Source organism: Gopherus evgoodei, chromosome 10, assembly GCF_007399415.2.
Source record: "Gopherus evgoodei ecotype Sinaloan lineage chromosome 10, rGopEvg1_v1.p, whole genome shotgun sequence".
NCBI lineage: Eukaryota > Metazoa > Chordata > Testudines > Testudinidae > Gopherus > Gopherus evgoodei.
Window position 1 is genome coordinate 7,581,179 of NC_044331.1, and position 19,893 is coordinate 7,601,071.

Below are 19,893 nucleotides of genomic sequence, written 5' to 3' on the forward strand. Positions count from 1 at the left end.
TCTCACACGCCTTAATAAAATACATTCACATTGGTGTTATTTTTTCATATTGTTTGATATACAAACTCATTATAAAATGTACTTCTGAATTACATTCTTCAAAGCAAAAACTTGAAGATACATTTTTAAACCAACATGAAATGAGCATGAGTATGCAAATTTCTAGTAATTATATATGGAGATTCACTACACTTTACGCTGAAATCTACAACATATTTAAAGAGTCGAAAGCATAATGTTCCTGAATTAGCTTTTAAAAATGACATCAATACAATTTTTTTTAATCATGCACTTTACCCTAGTAAGTATGCTGCCTTCACTTTAAAAGTTGTATCATTTTTTCTCCATTGTACATAGTTATACAGTAGGTTAGGATCAGGAGGAGAACATGGACCCTTCATTTCTAGACTGGTTTGATGGCAACTCGGATATTGCTAGTCTATGAATTTTATAAAATGTAAAGTTTGTAAAACTTAATTTTAAAACTTTCTATGAGAAGGTAAGGATGCTCCCATGTAAAAGCAAGTCAAGTGCTCCAGGAAGATTTTTTTGTGTGCAGAGGGCAGTAATACTGTTGACTTGAAAATGAGTATTTTTAGAGATCACGAGTGCATTGCTGTTATTATATGTTATGATTGTAGTGGGCTAGTGCTTTGAAATTAATATTGTGTTGGGTGTGAAAGTTGCCTTAATTTATTATTTGATTGCTTTTTAATGTTCAGGTTGTTGTGAGGAAATATATTTCAGCAACTATAACGCTATGTTAATGAAGATTTTTGGGTGGGAATACATTTATATTAGCTGAAAGCTGAGTTAGGTAAATAGAGCTGCCAATTTTACAATCAAAGAGATCTGATGAGAATTCATGGTATAAACCTGATATTCTGGAGGTCAATGAAACAACAGGTGTTTTAATATTATCTTCACAAATCTCTATGTGACAGACTACCACCTCATTACCACTAATAAACTAAAGATGTTTGCTCTTACCTTATCTGGATGAGGGCTGGAACAGATTGCTCGGCTTGTAAATAATATTGTCTAAAGGGTTGCAGTAGATGATTAAGGGGAAACTCATCTGTTAAAACACATACATAAGAAAACCATTCAACAAGATATGACCTTCAATATTAAAAAAGGTGCCATATCTCACTTGTCACTCCGTGATTATTGTTTAAAGTTATTTGCCAATTAATATATTCTTGTTACAAAAAGTATTATGGGATTTCTGATGACTACAAGTGGTTAGGACTTTCTACACTCATACAAAAGACAATACCTCCACTAGCAAACTCCCTCCTTGGGAACTCACTGGTACTGGAGCCGTACTAAAAGGAATAATGACACCGGCTGAATCCCCAATACTAACGCATCAACATGCTGTGGGACGTCTTCCATTTAAATACAAAATTCAGCCTAATCCTGCTTGGTTTGTAAGGTTTGGTGAAATCATAGTTTGTGATATTGTGACTACAGGGCCTCCTACATAAAGTAATTTTCCAATTCTTATCACACTCTATAAATATGATAATGAAAGGGCATGAATGAACGTGTGTATCTTGTCTTGTCTCCTGCTCTTCATTGTGTAAATTCAACACATATCAGCTTTTCCAAGCAAAGCTGTGCTTGCATTTTAACCTTACTTGTTTAAAAACAAAAACAAAAAAACCCCTCCCCAATACTGAACTAAAATATGCAGAAATTTACCTGGATCCCCAAATAACTTGGAATCAATGTCACGTTTTTGCTGTAGAAGCTTTTCCCTTTCTTTCTTCTGTTTCTTTTCCATTTCTCTTTTCCTCTCTTCTTCCTGTTCTCCTTCTAACATAACTCTTAATGCTCTCTCTTCAGCTTCATACAGTTCAGTGCGTTTTCTGATCAGTGTCCTCAGCCTCTCTATGTGATGTTCAAAGTCTTCATCTGCTGAGGGTGGAGGACAAACACCTACACAGACAGTGAATTATAATTTTCAATCACAGAAATGGTATTAATTTCAGTTTCATGCTGAGAGCGAAGTTTGCACAATCGCCACTGAACTTATATCTGAGTCACTCATTTTTCTCATGACTATCCTCCAATAAAATGATGTGGGTCAAGAAGGAGATTGGAAATAAAAGTACGTAGCTATAGTATTCTGCATGCTACACAACAATCTTTCGGAGATAAATTCCATTCTTATAGGACAGTAAGGTAACTAGTAAGGAATAACATTGCTCAGACAGTATCCTCCAAATCCTCACTAGCCAGGTACTCTATGCATGAAGATTATTATTTATCTACAAAATGTTCCTGATAGCCTGGTTATTGGGTACACTCAGCACATACTGCTTACATAAATATAAATTATGGTTGTTAATAATACCATCTAATAAGAAGTAATTAATTAATTATTATTATTATAGTGAAAGTTTTATTATCTGGTATATTGGGAGAATGGGGAGTACGGGTAATCAAAAATTCTTGTTAACTAAGAGGGAGGGAGTTTGGGTGCGAGAGGGGGGCTCTGGGCAGGGAGTTGGGACGCGAGAGGGATTTTGGTGTGCCAGATCTGGGCGGCGCTCACCTCAGGCGGCTCCCTGGAAATGGCAACATGTCGCTGTTGCTCCTAGGTGGAGGTGTGGCCACTCCCGGCCAGGCGACTCTGTGCACTGCCTCCGCCTGCAGACACCACCACCTGAATCTGGCACCCCAAAAACCCTCCGGCACCCAAAACCCCTGCCCCAAGCCTCCTCCCACACCCAAACTCCCTACCAGAGCCCACATCCAGTCCTGAAATGCTGGTTTATACAGCTTTCTGGTTGGTAAGTCATTAAGAAAGTCTCACCAACTGAACCTGTTAAATAAAGCATTTGGAATAATGCAGAAAACCTATGAAAGTTACTAATTCGGCAGAGCCAAGAACAAGTAAAAAGACACTGGTACAACTGGAGAAGTCCTTATCAAAATACCTTTGGAAAACCCACTAAAGGTCTGATCCTGGGACTTGCTGAATCAGGCCTCCAAGAGCTTATTGTTCTTAAGAAATATCTATTCTGCTGAAACATCCTGAGAACAGAACAGAGTTCTATCCAAACAGTAAAGTACCATTAGAGGAAATAAAAAGACTTCAAACCAAAAACAACACCTTGCAACCGAAGGCCCTAAACCTACACTCACGCACATGCTTAGCTTTACTAGAGTGAGAAGTCCCACTGATCTGTGATTTCAATTAAAATCCATGGGATTATTCATAGCAGTAAAATTAAGCATATAGTTGCCTTATGGGGACCTCTGCAAATAAATCCCCCAAATGACCACTTTGGTATTGTCTACACTGCAATTAAAAACCCCCGGTGGGCCCATGCCACCTGACTCTGGCTCTGGCTCGGAGGCCTGGGGCTGGAGCCTAGGCTCTAGGACCATGTGAGGTGAAACAGTTCCAGTGCTCGGACACCATAATTAAACAACCCCACAGCCCACCAGCCGCAGGTTTTTAATTGCAGTGCAGGCATACCCTTTATTTACGAAGTGAGGGCACCAATTCATCTTACAGACTATTTGAACTCTCCATAAACTTACACAAATTTTAGAGCTTGGAAGGCACCATTATCATATCCCATTTTTAGCAGAGAGTTTGTATTACACAGGGCAAGCTTTTGCCAGCCTTACTCACATTGAGTAAGCCTTTAATCCATAACAATGAAATAGGGGTAATCATAAAGGGGCTACCTGATGCAAGGATGGAAATTTTTCAATATTATGGAATTTTGTAAAATTAAAACATTTGCTAGCCATATTTGAATCCCTATATAATATTGGTCTAAAAATGTTTTATTTCTTGAATTTCTGCATGGATCACAAAGTGCCAATAATTCACCTTTTCTTCCTGCTGCCTCTTTTCTCAGTTTTCGAAGCTTTTCTAAAGCACGCAGGATGTCCACCATTCTCTTTGTGTCAGCCTGTTTTTTCCTTACTTCAGATAAGACACTGTCTGCTGCAGCTTTAAGTTCACGTTCCTGGGAACAGAAAAACGTACAGAAAAAACATGAAACAACATAGGTGGGCAAAAATTAAAAAGAAAATTCAAATAGGATAAACAGAAGAATAAGAGAAATCCAACACAATATTCCAGTGATGGAGATGAAGTCAGTCAGTCAGTCACCTGCCTACTGTGTCATTTTTAATAGTAAGAAATAAAATATGGCAAAGAAGTCTAAAAAATTGGACAGTATCGGAGTAACATCAAAACAGTGTCAAGTATCAGAGGGGTAGCTGTGTTAGTCTGGATCTGTAAAAAAGCAACAAAGAGTCCTGTGAAACCTTACAGACTAACATCTGATAGTCTATAAGGTGTCACAGGACTCTTTGTTGCTTTTTACCAAAACAGTGGTATCAGAGGCCAGTGAATTCATAAGCCTTAATAAATTCTGTCGATAGAACATCAAAATGATAGATGATGTATGTATATTAAAGAAAATCGGGATCCAGATCCTATGATAGGATGCACTATGGGGTAATCAATTATTTTTGGTCAAGATCCAAATGTCTTGGTGACCAAACTCCAGATTCCAAAGAAAATAATATCAAAATAACAATAACGACAATAATAAGTAAACAAACAAATTGCCTGGTCCATTCAAAAGCGTCGGGTGGTCTGGATTTGGTACCCAGAGTTGATGTACTAGTTTGTAAGTAGACAGAACTAGGTTAAACGTATAGGGTCAGATCTTGGAACGTGCATTGCATGCTTTGTACCATTCTAATAACACAAAACAACTGTATAGTGAGTGGATCTGGTATCCTAAGTAACTCCTTGGTGGGATACAGCTGATATTGTGGCTCTGATGCCACCCCTCTTCAGGCCCCTAACGCAGGATAAATCTTTTGCTTTAAAAAAAAAAAAAAAAATCTAAAATGGAGAGCTAAAAAAAAAAGGAAAACACTTCTCCGAAGTGCTTACAGTGAGAATTATGCTATGGAAATTAATGGAGCTTTCAGTGGGTCAACAACAGTATTGCCAAGTGTTCAAAAAATCATGACATTAAAAAAATAATTAACTCTAGGTTCTTCTTCTTAGCCTTCTGGTTTCTGAAGCCTGATATATACTTAAAATTTAGCCTTACCCAGATACATCGCTCAGGGGGGTGAAAAATTCACATCCATGCATGCTAGTTAAACCAACCTAACCGCTAGTGTAGACATGGCTCGGCCAATGAGAGAATTCTTCTCCCAACCCAGCTACCACCACTTGGAGAGGTGATTAACTACAATGATAGAAAAACCCTTTTCACAGCCATAGCTGTGCTGCTGTAGTGCAGACACAGCCTGAGCATCTAGAGGATGATTTGGTCACATTCTCAAGCTTTCCTCTGCAAGCACAAGGGCTAGAAATGTACTTAACAAAAAATAAAAAATGAAAGCAATGATTTTCACATAATCCCTTGACACCAGGAAGAGGGGCTTTAAGAATGTTACTAAATTTCACAAGACTTCCAAAAAAAATGAGAATTATAATAATTCCTCACACTTCTTGGAACTTTCATTAGAGGAAGGCAAAGCATGTAAGCATAGGAGCCTTACAAACATGCCAGTGAGGCAGCTAAGGGATACACCAAGGATCAGTGCACTCTCCAATTTAATATAGCTACAATGGAACACAGCAGCCACTTGGCATATGGCAACAAATTAATTCAGGACTAGAAAGGAAGCACTGTGTCCAGGTGAAACTGCAGGGAAAATTTTATGTAGACTGAATGCAATCAGGCATATCAGGATTTGGCCAGAGCAGCACAGTCAACACCCCCAATAGATCTTTAAGGACTACCAACGGTCAGTACCATCTCAAAAGCACAGCACACCCATAGGTGCTGGAAGTCAGGTGCTGCCACACTCCCTGGCTTGAAGTAGTTTTGGAAACCACATCAAAATCTGAGGGGTGAGGTAGCACCCTACCAGGGTTGCCAACCCTCCCGGATCTGCCGGGGTCTCCTGGAATCAGGCTCTATCTCCCATAGGCTAGTGAAACCAAACCAGCAGTTTAGGCTGATAAAACTCCCACAGAGCAGTGGGACTAAGGTGGGATCCCTGCCTGCCCTGACCCTATGCTGCTGCCGAAAGCGGCCAGCATTGGGAGCAGGAAAGGGGGCAGAGGGTCTCTGCGCACTGCTCCTAATGCCAACTCCGGAGCACCACTGGCTGGGAACTGCAGCCAATCAGAGCTGCAGGGGCAGTCTCCTGCCTCTCCCAGGGGCTGCGCTGGCAGGGAGCCTGCCTTAGCCCCACTGCTCCACCTGAAGAGCAGCCCAAGGTAAGTGCCACTCAGCCCCCTGCTCCAGCCCTGAGTCCCCTCCCAGAGCCAGCACTTCATACCCCCTCCCGCCCCCCAAAACCCTACCCAGCCCCCTCCTGCACCTAAACTCCCTCCCACAGCCTGCACCCCACATCCTCTCCTGCACCCCCGTCTGGTGAAAGTGAGGGAGGGCGGGCAAGGGAGGGAGAAGGGGTGGAGGGAGGGGTGGGGTCTCCGAGAATGGGCGGCACCTCCGGGAAGGGGCAGGCAAAGGGGCAAGACTGGTTGGGTTCGCGAGATGGACAGTTTATAGCTTGGCTCAATGGCTCTCAGCAGCCTCCCTCCCCTGTTCCGCGCCACAGCTTCGCCCCTCGGGGCTCCCCCGGTGCTCAGTACCCGGTTCTTCTCCTCCACCTCCTGCACGCACTTGGCTCGCCAGCGGTCGATCCTGGCCTCCCTTTCCGCCGCCCGGGCCGCCTCCTCCTCCCGGGCCGCCTCGGCCTCCTGCTTCCTCTTGCGGAGGCGCAGCCGCCTCTTCCTCGCCTTCTCCGCCTTGCGCCGCAGCTCGCCCAGGTAGCCGGGCTCCCGCAGGGGCCGCACCTGCTCCCGCAGCTCGCTCAGCAGGGCGCGGGCCTGGCCGTGGGCCTGGCCCCAGCCCGCCTCGTCCCCGGCGGCCTCCAGCTGCCGCATGGCGCGGCACAGGCCCGCGAGCTGGGCCACCGGCCGCAGGGCCCCCGCCGCCAGCTGCCGGGCCCGGCTGGGGCTCGGCGCGCCCGGCGGGGGCGGGGGGAAGCCGCGGGGCCGCGGCCGCCTGTGGGCCAGGAACTGGGCCAGCCACAGCTCATCGCGCTGCCGCAGGGCGGCCTCCTCCTCCCCCTCGGCCGCCTCCCGCGGCTCGGCGCTGCCCTCGCCCCACGGCGGCGGGCCCGGCTGCCAGGGCGGCGGCCCCGGGGCCGGGTACAGGAGCCGCGGGGCCGCCTCCCGGCCGAGGGGCGCCGGGCCGCAGCCTCCCCCGGGCGCGGGGAAGTAGGGGCCGCCGGCGGGGAGCGGGAGGGGGCGGCCCGGGGGCAGCTCGGGGCCCCCCGCCGGGGGCGGCAGGAAGGGGGGAGGCGGCGGGAGCTGGGCTCCCGCGAAGGGGCCGGCGGCGGGGGAAGGCGCGAACAGCCCCCCCGGGGGCGGGAAGCAGCGGTACTGGGGGGGCGGCGGCGGCCCCGCAAAGCGGGCGCCGAAGGGCAGCGGCGGCTGAGACATGAGGGGCCCGGCTCGCCCTGAGCCGCAGCCAGCGGCGCGAGCGCTTCCGGCAGCGCACAGCGCCCCCTGGCGGCGGGGAGGAGCCAGCCGCGGGTACCCAGTAGAGTAGGTGAAGGGTTATGAATATGTATATATAGGCGACGGGGTCCAGCCTTATGAATATTTATGAAGGGGAGGGGTCTGAGGGAAAGGGGCTAGGCGCTATGCTGGTGTAGGAAGGAAAAGGGTGTGGGCAAGGGCTGTGACTACCTGTTGCTGTGGATGGATGGAGGGAGGGTTTTCTAAAAGGCCGATGAAGGTGGAGCAGTCCCACCACCTCTTTCCCCTCTGCTCCCTTCAGCCAGTGACCGCAGAAAGCAGCCACAACCACACAGTCATTTCTAAAGCCAGGGCCCAGGCCTTCCACTGCTGCAGCACGCTGGAAGGGGTCCCACACTGCAGGGAGCACAGCGCAGGAGACCCTCACCCAAAGAAACTAGAGCCGCTGTTTAACAGCACCTGCTGCTGTATTACAGGCTGCCTTTGGCCTACTCACACCAACAGCCTCTACCTTCCTCGCTGCTAGAGCTGGTCCTGATATATGCTGAGAAGTTAGTAGGAGAATTGAGTGACCAAAACCCTACATTGCTCCAAGAGATCTGCTACATAACACCAATAGTGAGTCGACTGAAATCACAACCAAGTTTTCTTGCCACCCTTCTGCCCCTAACATTGTCACTCACGCAGATGAGGGGTCAGTTATTGCAAACAAGAGCAGACAATGATCCTGTAACCTGCGCACTCTGGCTCCTACCAACTCACACAATCAGTCCTGGAGTATAGGTACTCTACCAAATTCTCTGCCATGAAAAACATGTCATGGCCCATGAAATCAGACCTCCCCTATGAAATCTAGCTACTGGAAGGGAGGAGAGGGATATGATCATGTCCCTGTCTCCAGCTGCTAGTCTGGGGCAGTAGAGGACTTACTCTTCCCCTGCACAGCCATGCTCTCGGGCACATCAGAGCCACTTTCCTGAACCTACCCCATCTGCAGGAAACTCGGGGGCTAAACGGCAGCCCTGGAGTTCCTGCAGCCACTGGAGATTGCCAGAGGTGGGTCTGATCTGATCTCCCCGGTGTAGCTGGGAGCATGCTGCAGCTGGAGGAAGTACCCAGAGGTGGGTGATCTCCCCCAGAGAACCACAGTGCAGGTAAAGAGCAAGTCCTGTCCCTCCCCAGCAACAGGTAATTACAAATCAACATGTAGGATTTGACTGTTACATTACTTAATATAGCCCAGTCAAAAAAATATATGCATTGACACGGCTAGCTACTAGTGTTGCCTTGTTTGCTCCAGGGAAGGGGTCAAAAGCTTGTTATAGTGCACCAGTCTACTCCCTGCTGCTTCAATATGTTCATTCTAGCCGAACTACCAGTTAAAGAACTGCTCTGCTGTAGGTTTGCTGGCCCAGCCACACTCCTGTTAGTCTAAATTCTTTCAGCTACAGCGTATGGATATCTATCCCATTCCCATAAACTCCATCCCCAGCTCAGTTTCCAGGAGCAGTGAAGCTGTGATTCCACAGACTGTACTAAATGAAACAGTGGAGTGATGGTCTAATTGAACCTTTTCAGTTTCTCTATCCACAACAGCACAGAACTGGTTTGATTTAGTCTGAAATGTTTTTGAAGCCTGCTGAAAATCTTCAGCAGCTGGTTTCTAGAATTTCCCCTCACACGTGTGTCCGCAGAGGTAAATAGTCAAGTTTGTAAAACTCTTTGCAAAAAGCCAAAATCCAACCTCTTCTCCTAGACCTTTGTGGGGGTTCATTATGCAACTCATTCTATCAAGGTACAAGGAATTGACACAGATAACTGCCACAATTGCTAACACAATTACTTTCTCAATGAGATGTATACACATGTACAACTCTTCTTCCCTCTTTCCATCACAAACATTGTTTGGTACATTTTCCAAAAAAAGCACTGATCTTAACTTAGAGAGTCATTCTAGCCTTTTTATTGCTATTTTGGACACAGCATTTCATTTAAGCTGGACATTTCCCTTGGCTCGGTAGTATCCAAAGAGGAGATAAAGCAAGCATTTCAGTAAGGCAATTACTGTCTCTAACTAACTATAGAGAAGGCAGCTCTAAAACATCTCATTCCCTACTGTATCAACTTGATAAGATTTCAAATGAGCATGAAGATGCAACAGTATGGCCTTTAAGAACCTATTAAAATTAGGTGACTTTTTAATTAAACAATTAGTGGAAGAAGCATTTACCTGACAATACTAAGGTGGCTAACCAAAGGCAATTTATATTAAACAGATTTAATTCTCCCAAGTTACAGCTACTTTGCTTTTTTATTGTACTTTTGTTATATGTACCTTTAAATTTTAAGAATATGAAAATAGTCATGATTAGCTTGCATAATTCCCAAAGAAACTTTATTCTATTACATAGATTCAAAACTGTCTTAAATATGAAAGTGGACTCATCTGTGAATGTTCAATATGTAAATATATAACTTTAATTCAGCTTTTTAATGAGGATCCTGAACTCAAGCATTCTGGAAAATATTTTAATCATTTTATGTGCCATTACTTAAGTCTCATGCTTCATCTACAGAAATCTGTAATTCATGAATATTTGCTTTGTTTTATTCAAATACCAAATCTGCTTTTGAAGTACAAGTTGTAGTTATACCACATTTGTTTAAAAACATTTCATGATTACATATTAAACTAAGTTGTTTAATGGATTTTCACTAAAACATTTCTCAATCATTTAAAAAAGAATTAATAGAATTAAAAGCTCTTAGAATTTTCATTCTACAAAAAGGAAAATGAGGTTAAAGTTACCAAAACTGGAAGTCTATCCAGAGTAAACTAACTATGGTTGCTTCTCCTGAAAGTATCCAGAACCCTGAGGGCAGCCTTTTCTGAACCATTACTGGGTAGCTTAACCAGAAGAAAAACTGATTCAATCTATATTTTTTGTATCCATTCTATATAAGCATGTATGTATTAAGTGACTGACAAACCATGTTAATTCTGAACTACTAGTGAAGAAATGAAGGTGTGGGCCAATAGAACAGTACCCATTCTGATCTAAAACATTCACTGTATTCCTATCCTAGCCTAAAAACTGTAAGGGTGTTTTAATTCAATTAACTAGCTTGACTGAAAACTTAACAAAAGTCAGCATAACTTAGAGCCACATATTGCTAGGAAGACCAAAACATCGAAGTTATCAGCATAGATTTTAATTTCTGAAATAATCAAAAAGATACAAGTCCCTTAGTGTTTTACAAATGTTTTCCTAAAGGATCAAGTTAATTAGAATGTAAAACCAAGTTAGGGCTTTTTTTGCTTTGCTGAAAGTCTAAAACCGAGAGAGACAAAAAACACAAGATGCAAAACCAGCATTTAAGCATATAACTTAAAAAAAAAAAAGCACTGTCGTAAACAGTCTCTACTGATTACATCAAAAATACTATACATTCACTTTACTTTCTTTCATCTCTTAATGTTATAAGAAGATAGGTGGGCAAACATCTGGCACCAAAAAACTGATGCATGATAGTTCCAATACTTTAAACAAAATGTACTATATAGAACATTAATATTTAAATTTTAGGCCATTTTAAAGTCTAAATCCACATGGTCTACTTCCTGTAAATTGTTTCCTTCCAAAAGAAATTCAGACTTCTGGTTCCACTTGCTTTCACAGTATTCTAAAGGATCCGTTAAAATGTACATGTGATGCTAAGGTAAGTAAATAATGATATGATATTTGGTACTGCCGCCAATTATTGTAACAAATTTGTGTTACATTTCAGCAAAGTTGCATAAAAAAGGTCATAAAACACGTCTGATTTTTTTTCAAAATCCAGTTTCTAGGAAATTTTTCATGACAAATGTAACAAGTCTCTCCAGCATCCATTTGGGTTCCAAATGTACATAAATCAAACACTGGCATTTACAGTTAATGAACTTAACCCAAGTGAGTGAAATATATGCAAAATTAAGTTTGCTTATCCTCTATTTTATATTTAACGTGTTTTCCCATGTGAAGAGTAACATCATTGTAAAATAAAACTATTTGCGACACTTGCATTGTTTAAGCAACACCTTCTTTGCTTTTTAGAATTGTTAAAGCACATTTAAAAACTGAACAAAATGTAATGTACAATTTATATTTGAACATTATGCTACTGAAGTCCAAATAATGTCCACTGAATAAATCAACGTGATGTTACAATACATGATCTTTTTTTTTTTTTTTTAAATATCAACTTTTTTGACCATGTATTATATCCAGGATAGATCCAATGACTTCAGTATCAGACTGTAATGCCAGGTAATGATCTTAAAAATAACCAAGTACTCTATATGCAGGAGAACACTGAACTATTTAATTGTTTGCAGCATCTGCTTGACGAGGCCAACCTTCCTCTTCAACTCCTGAGTCATACTCTTCTTCAGATGTATCTTTAGTCGGAGCCCTACAATTAAAAAGAATTGATCACATATTTTACAAGTTGAGAGGAGAATGCTGGTAGGATTACCACGGCTCCTCACAGACAGGTATTTCATAAAGCATCATTTCAAGTTGGATATGGCATGTGTGCTGCTTTAAATACTGATCTCAAATGTCTCTTGGGTAGGTAATTCACTGATTAAACCTTATTTACTTGCTTGAAAAGGAAAATTTACATTCTTTATCACAAATTAAATGACCAGAAATAAATAGGATAAAGTTTAACTTTCCAATAAACACTGCAGGCTCCCAGTTATTTTGCAGTGCACTTCTTAACACTTAACAAGAGTGTTACTGAAGATAACACTTCCTACTTCAACAATCCCCCCTCTATCTGCAGGTTGAGCTCCTCAGAATTAAGCCTCAATACTGACTTGATAAATAATAGTATTATCTCCTATGATGTTTTGGGGAATCTGTCTACATACAACTTATGACTTCCAGTTGATATGAAATGCTTTAATGTGTACAGCAGAGGTTTCCAAACTTTTTGCTAGCATGACACCACTTTAGTGAAATATTTCCTCCTGGGACCCCAGACAGCATGGAGGATGCCATTTTGAAGAGCATGACCTCACACATGACCATGCATGCAAAGTCATGCTGTGTGATGCAAAATGGCATCCTCTACATACTAAGGATTGCTGCACCCCATCGGCTGATGGTGCAACCTCAAATCCCACAGTTCAGGAACTGCTGGTGTAGTGAGTCAGCCACCAGTTGGCAGGTGCTATGTCATGTACCTTCTAGATCAGGGATGGTGCGTGGTTGTTAAACCATAATGGGTTGCCTATGCAGGTGGGAACTCACTGGGACAATGGGTTGGCTGGAGCTCAGAGGAACAGTTCCCTGAACTTCTCCGCAGGAAGGGCAGAGTGGAAAATCACCAAACAAGACAAAGGGGCAGGGATGACAAAGCAGGGGTTTAAAACGGACTCTCAGATAGAACCAAGGGCAGGCTTTTGGACAAAGCATTGGACAGGAGAGAGGGGCATGCCTTTGTAACAGATAGCCCTGTTTTACTGCTGAATGTGCTGAGGATGGAGGAAGCTAGCTGCCTAAGAGGGGGGCAGGGAGAGACAGACACTCCCTGATTTTGGAAGCCATGTGCAGAAGAATACTGGGTACCCCAGAGACAGGGATGGGTCACATAATAACTGCCCTGTTCTGTTCATTCCCTCTAAAGCATCTGGCATTGGCTGCAATTGGAAGACAGGATTCTGGGCCTAGAACAGCTTGGCCACATGGTCCCATTTCTAAGATAGAAATGTGTCAAGAGGCCAAGGAGAGAAACAGTGCTGCTGCCTACAGAGACCCCAGGGTCCAGTGTATGAGGCTCAATACAGCAGCCTGATGAGTGTGCAGCCAGGGGGAACTCTACTAGTGCTGCATGTTACATCTCCATTACACAGAAAGGGAATCTGAGGCACAGAGAGGTTATGCAGCTTCCTGAGGGTCACACAAGGAATCTTGTGAGAAACAGGAACCAGGAAAACTGACTCCCAGTCCTGTATGTTAAACACAGAACTGTCCCTCCCCTCTCCACATCATCTATTTATTTAGATTGGGGAAAAAACACATATCCAAGATCTAATAAAATCATTAAATCCCAGCAGAATTAAACTAGTAATTTCAACAGGAACTCGGCCAACCAGCCACCTACCTGCAGGAACACCTTTTTATCCCATTCCCTTCATCCCTGAGGCAAGCATACCCTCTTGCCATCTCAAAAATATTATCAAACAGATGTATTTTGCAGCATGCCTAGATCATCAAATTCAGCTATTTCCAACCCAGGAAGGGGAAGCAAGCTCCAGTGTCCTGGAGCCCTCACAGAACACAGAATTTTTTCTTTTCAGCAAATACACCACCACTCAAATAGCCTTAGTGATATATTCACAATTAACTCATCATACACTTTTTGTTTTCTGTTTCTAAAGAAACACACACACACTGGGAAGAGTTAAAAACAGAATGTAATACATTTAAATTTAAAAGTTACAAAACAATTTTATATTTTTAGATTTAATATGTAATATAACAATGGTAATAAAAAAATCCTAACTCACTAGTACAGAATATGCATTAAGTGCCCTATATCTACCAACTATGTATGATATACACAAAGTTGGAAGATTATTTTTGGAACATGTATGTGTGTAGAATTTTATTTTATTAAAAAAACCATTTGTATGAGGCACCGGCTGACTGACTGTCTAGACTATTAGTCTGGCTGGAATTGCAATTCCTCTGTTACCTAATATATCCTGGTTCTTTTTTGCCTTCCACAACTTCTTTGTCAACCTCCACACATACAATGTCAGAATTGGGTACTTCGAACATGGGCTCCAGCAACAACTTTTCCTATGAGCAAAGAGAAAAGTAAAAAAATCATGTATACAATGCTTTGCACAAAAGTAGTTCTGAGAGTCACTTCATAATAGTGGATACTGGACTGGAAGAAATCTGACTAGTTATTGTCATTAGGACGAAATTTACTTTGCAGATCTTAATATCCTGCCTAGAGATCCTTTTTTAAGCATAAGTTGTCTTAGCAAGAAGAATACTTACATTCTAAATACATTATCTACACCTAGTGAGGCTGATAACACCCCCTAAAAAAGGCTGCACACTTACCATTATAGATCGAAGACCTCTTGCACCAGTCTTTCTGTCTAGCGCCAGTCTGGCTATAGCCTTCAATGCATCCTCAGTAACAGTCAATTCACACTACATACGTAAAAATACATTAAATTTTGTTGAAATATTTCATTTGTAACTTTCCTAAGTCCATGGTTTACCCATCTTTCATTTAACAATAAATACATTGTGCAAAATCATTTAATAAAAATATTATGAAATAGCTAGTTCATGAAGTAGCACTTCTAATTCATCTTTTGGAAATTTTACCTATGCAATGTATTCACCATAGAACAGATGTTAACACAAGCGCTTTGATGATTTTGTCATAATCTGCTCTTGCACCTCCCACCTTCCTTTTAAAAAAAAAATAAAAATCTCTTTTTTGGGACAGGTTCCTTGGACTGTGCAAGTAAAGCAACAAGAAAACCACAGCTATATAAATACTAAAGCTAATATGTATTAAAAAAATGGGACAAATTTGCACCTAATTTAGAGGGCTGAGTTATCATGAATGGAATAAAATATTATGGTTTGCAGATAATTTCCAGTTTGTTTGTATTAGATAAAAATCTTCAAGTACCTGCTTTTCAGTTGCAATTACAGTATGGTGTCTCCTACCATTTCAATATAGCTGCATAGTTGTAAATGTGTCAAGAGACTAGGATGCATTCAACACAAAGCAGTGATGAATAATGGGTTATGAAGGCCATTTGCTTAGATTCTGTACAGGTGTATTTATTAGTGGCCTCTCTATCTTGTCTACACTACAGACCTGAACACTTGTAACAGAATCATTTGTATGGAATGAGTTCAAGTACAAACCAGTTAAACTGTTTCCCCAGAAGCCATTTAATTTTAAGACAATTACTTTTAAGTTTTGCCTTGCCACCACACACCAGTGCTGTCCTAAAACATTTCTACTGCAATGTCCCCTGTCCATTCAGGGAGATTTCGCAAGACCACTTGCGCACGCTTGGACTGTAGTGGGAGGACTAGATGAACAGTTTCAGCTTGTCTTCATTCACAGTGGCACTAAACTGGTTCAGACTGAACCAATTAAGTTGTAACTAGTTATTAAATCTTCTGAAAGAATCTGGTCTAATAACTGGGTAGAACATTGGAGGCTTGTGCGTGTGTGTGAACAGTATTCTATAAATGTTGCAGGAGCAATCAATTAATTTAAAATTTTCTAGCATAGATCGAGCTCTTGAATTAGGTACTAATGCGTTATAACACACATTATTAGAAAAAGGCTGAATTATATTTTTTTCTATAGTACCAATGCACTAGGTGCTTTTTAGAGACAGATATGAAGACAATGTCCCTGCAAAGGGTTTACAATCTAACTAGACAACAAACTAATGAGAGGATGATGAGTGAAAGGAATAAGCTACAAAAAAGGCAAGCTGATTAGTGAAATTTAGCATGTCCTTAGAATGTTTGCAGTTTCTAGGAAGAATTTCAAGCATCTAATATTTTAACACTTCTGAGGGGAAGACTATGATTAAAAAGCTTATTTTGGAGGAAGCAAAAAGTGGAAGCATAGCAGATTAGGAAAAAACCCTTTCCCCAAGCCATAAGCTACTCAAATCAAAGTAGCTTTGAAACCTGATTCCAAAATAGAACACAAAAATATCTCGCTAATGGAATAATGCTAGTAATTCCATTATATCTTTAGTGAGACCAGGCAATCTTTTCCTCCACTGAAGATAGATATTTTGAAAATTCAGCAATTTAACAAGAAATTACAGCATACACAGTTGGCCAATATGATACAGTACCCTTAAGATACTGAAAATAAAGAATACATTTCTCATGTAGTTTTTTTGATTACTTAAGAGAAGCCCAATAAATGTAATAAGATCTTGCTAATCTCTTTGTCCCTGAAAATTAAAATTCCTAGCACCAAACCAAGTAACTAATGTAGTCACTGAAGCAATGAACAGGGATTCTCCCAATGAGTGGGGATTTATGCAACTCCCATTACTTACCATTCTTCGATAAGACGATGAGTTCATTTTCTTTAGTCAAAAAGCAGACAGTATATCTTTATATTGAAAAAGCCTTAACATTAATTCCATAACAAGGATATCAAAAGGATGTCAATTAGTAAGACAAAAAAAAAAACGAACCTTGTCCATGCTGAATAATGCCTGGTATTGAGGAACAACAGCATTTCTTGGCTCAGTAAGAATCCGTACAAGTGTTTTCTCATCCAGGCTGTGCAGGGGAACCACCACAGGTAAACGTCCCACAAACTCTGGAATCATGCCAAATTCAATGAGATCTCTGGCTTCCACATGCCGCAACAAGCGATCTTTTTCTTCAATATCTTGCTGTGTATTGGACTCCCCACTTATGTTAGCGAGGTCAGCTGCTGCAGCAGCCCTTCTGCCTTTTCCCAAATTAGATGGCGTGCCAAAACCAAGATACTGCAAAATAAACACTGCATGTTCATGGAAGAGCTACAGTTACAAATTTGCTTTAATTTTAATGTTGTATGAATTAACAGAAACCTGTTGTAACATTTAGTTCTCTCAGCAAGGCACTAACACACAGTGACTACCGATCAGGCATGAAGGAATTAAATACTTTTCACAAATTAAAATGTGATTACATTACATATCTTGTACTAGTTGCTATGTGATACAAGCACCCTCCGATAACAATAAAGCGTACTCTTCCAAAGTGAAACAGATGATCATCTAATAAAAAAACTACACCAAAAAGCTTTACAAAGCTTGGGGTCAGAACAGTAGACATAGGGTTACCAGATAGCAACTGTGAAAAAACAGGACAGGGGGTGGGGAGTAAGGTGACTATATTAAGAAAAAGTCCCAAAAAATGGGACTGTCCCTTTAAAAATGGAACATCTAGTCACCCTATTTAGAAATCTGCTGGAAGTGGGAAACTGACCCAATAATATAGCACTACATAGGCTTCTTATGTCATCCAAAAAAGAGCAAAGTCGTGTGTCTCCAACTGCTGATAAATAAGGGGAATTGAATATAATATTAAATAGAGAGAGAGTGAGTGTGTGTGTGTGTTTTTCCAATGCTTGCTCTCTGCTTCAAGCTTTCTATGCATCATATCATACATTTAAAGGAAATGTGATGGTAGGACACCTCCCCAATGGAATGGTTCACACAGGAACCCCATTTTTAAAAATTAAGAGACATTACACCACCTTCACAATTAACTTTTTAGTACCAGAATTCAGTTTTCTAGGTGCAGATACAGATAAATACAGATAACCCTCCAAAAATCATTAGCAAAAGAGCCACTATACATTCAATACAGCTAAAAAGAGCTATCCTAAAACAATGTGTTCTCACCTTTTCATTTTTCCTCCTGCTGATGATTCTGTCAAGACCATTAAAGGCACCAGAAGCTACAAAGAGGACATTTGTTGTATCAACCTGCACCGTTTCTCCACGTAACTTACGGGAATTTTTTTCTGGAACGTTCACTATTGTACCTTCTAGTAACTTTAACAAGCCCTAAGTAAAAACAGAGAGGTAAAGGCAGTAAATAAAGAATCCACATTGTAGCTTTAGAACAGAATGCACATCAAATCCTGTAACCTACTCACACCGGATTCAATGAGACTGACCACCTGAATATGACAAGCAGGACTTGGCCCACAGGTTCCGAGTACTTGAGAATTTTATCCAAGGCCGCATCAAGAGCCAGTGGCAGAGATGGGAACAAAACCTAGATTGCTTGTCTTCTACATGCCACCTCCCATATGAGAAGAATTGTTTTTAAAAATGTTTTTCAAAGTTCTCCATGAGACATCAGTGATGAAGGGTTTTGGAGAAAGTGAAAAAACAGCATCTAGTGATTTTCAGTTTATGTAACTTGATACCTGAAAGCAGATAAGGATGATTTCTAATAAAAATTCCACTGAGGGTTTTTTGGGGAGTGAGGGAGGTGAAGAGCAGAATGGGGGCTAAGGAGCTTTTGATTAAACTCTAGAATTCAATGAAATACAAATCTATACACAGACAATATCTGCAACATGACAAGACAACATCAGGGACTTCATGTACTTTAACGATTTGATTTACAAGGCTGAAATAAAAAAACTGCATACTTACTTGTTGGACGCCTTCTCCTCCTACATCTCGTAACTGATGAATGCCTGGCACACTGCCAATCTTATCTACTTCATCCAGAAAAACAATTCCTAAAGTACAAGGAATATATTTAGAGAAGATGCTATTTGTAAGAGAGAAATATTATCTATCACAGAGAAGAGTGCCATCTTAAATAGAAGAGATTGCTATAGCAATGTTACAGAATGCTGCATGTTACATAAGCGACTTGCTGGATACCAAGAAAGGAATAACTTGTTACACCTGTTCATAATCATTTTTAAAATTAATTTACTAAGTTTTGAAAATTCTTATTAATCAATCAGTTAGAAGTATATATATACCAAGAATGCTAAACTATTAAAATGATTCTTGGCACCAACTTACAGAATGTAATTGGGTCATGTAAATTTTACAGACAAACATCAGAAAATACGTGGTCCAAGTTTACCTTGTTGAGCTTTTTCTACATTGTAGTTGGCATCTTGCAGTAGTTTTGCAATAACAGATTCAATATCTTCACCTACATAGCCAGCTTGAGTCAAGGTAGTACAATCACAGATAGCGAAAGGTACATCAAGGCATTTAGCTAGAGTCTGAGCCAGCAGGGTTTTACCTAAAAATTTAAAAAAACAAACTAATATTTGTTCTGTAATATTCATAATGTATTTCTGTGGCAGTATACAAGACCACAAGCATTTTTCCTCAATGAACATAACCAGTGTGGCATTCTTCATCATCAGACAGCTAAACATTCAACAATGTTTTCTGGGTAAGCGAGCTTTGTCAAAGAATGTATGCTGTCATCTTTTGATTCTGCCAAGTTGCGTACATTTTAATGGCATTCTATTAGTTTGCTCAGGATTGCCTATGATACATACACTACAGTTAACACAAGTTTGTGTGTTTATATATTGTAACAAGTGTGTGCCAGTATAAACGAAATGTTATATTACTAGTGCCATTCATCTGTTAACTTTCAGGGCACTATGGAAACCCGATCTGTTTATTCAGGTTTTTGCCTGAAACGAAGAGTGGCATAGCCATACTTTGGCTGGGAGAGTACTGAGTAAATAATATCCTGTTATGTTTGTATTTTTACATA

General features: G+C 41.2%; 2 protein-coding genes across 6 annotated transcripts in view; both read right to left on the bottom strand.

Moving 5' to 3' along the window:
* PDCD7 (programmed cell death 7) overlaps positions 1-7,519 on the bottom strand; it is a 10,095-nt gene extending 2,576 nt beyond the window's left edge. Inside the window, exons 1-4 of the mRNA XM_030578204.1 lie at positions 6,665-7,519; positions 3,857-3,995; positions 1,708-1,944; positions 991-1,078 (exon numbers count right to left, since the gene is read on the bottom strand). Coding sequence (XP_030434064.1) covers positions 991-1,078; positions 1,708-1,944; positions 3,857-3,995; positions 6,665-7,519 — 1,319 coding nt within the window. The remainder of the gene's footprint in view (positions 1-990; positions 1,079-1,707; positions 1,945-3,856; positions 3,996-6,664) is intronic.
* Positions 7,520-9,936: 2,417 nt separating this feature from the next.
* CLPX (caseinolytic mitochondrial matrix peptidase chaperone subunit) overlaps positions 9,937-19,893 on the bottom strand; it is a 33,219-nt gene continuing 23,262 nt past the window's right edge. For all 5 annotated transcript variants that reach the window (XM_030578753.1, XM_030578751.1, XM_030578754.1 and 2 more), the window contains 7 exons: positions 19,240-19,404; positions 18,792-18,880; positions 18,027-18,191; positions 16,824-17,123; positions 14,686-14,778; positions 14,306-14,412; positions 9,937-12,013 (listed from right to left, as the gene is read on the bottom strand). In XM_030578753.1, the coding sequence (XP_030434613.1) occupies positions 11,923-12,013; positions 14,306-14,412; positions 14,686-14,778; positions 16,824-17,123; positions 18,027-18,191; positions 18,792-18,880; positions 19,240-19,404 (1,010 nt within the window). In that variant the 3' untranslated portion in view covers positions 9,937-11,922. The remainder of the gene's footprint in view (positions 12,014-14,305; positions 14,413-14,685; positions 14,779-16,823; positions 17,124-18,026; positions 18,192-18,791; positions 18,881-19,239; positions 19,405-19,893) is intronic.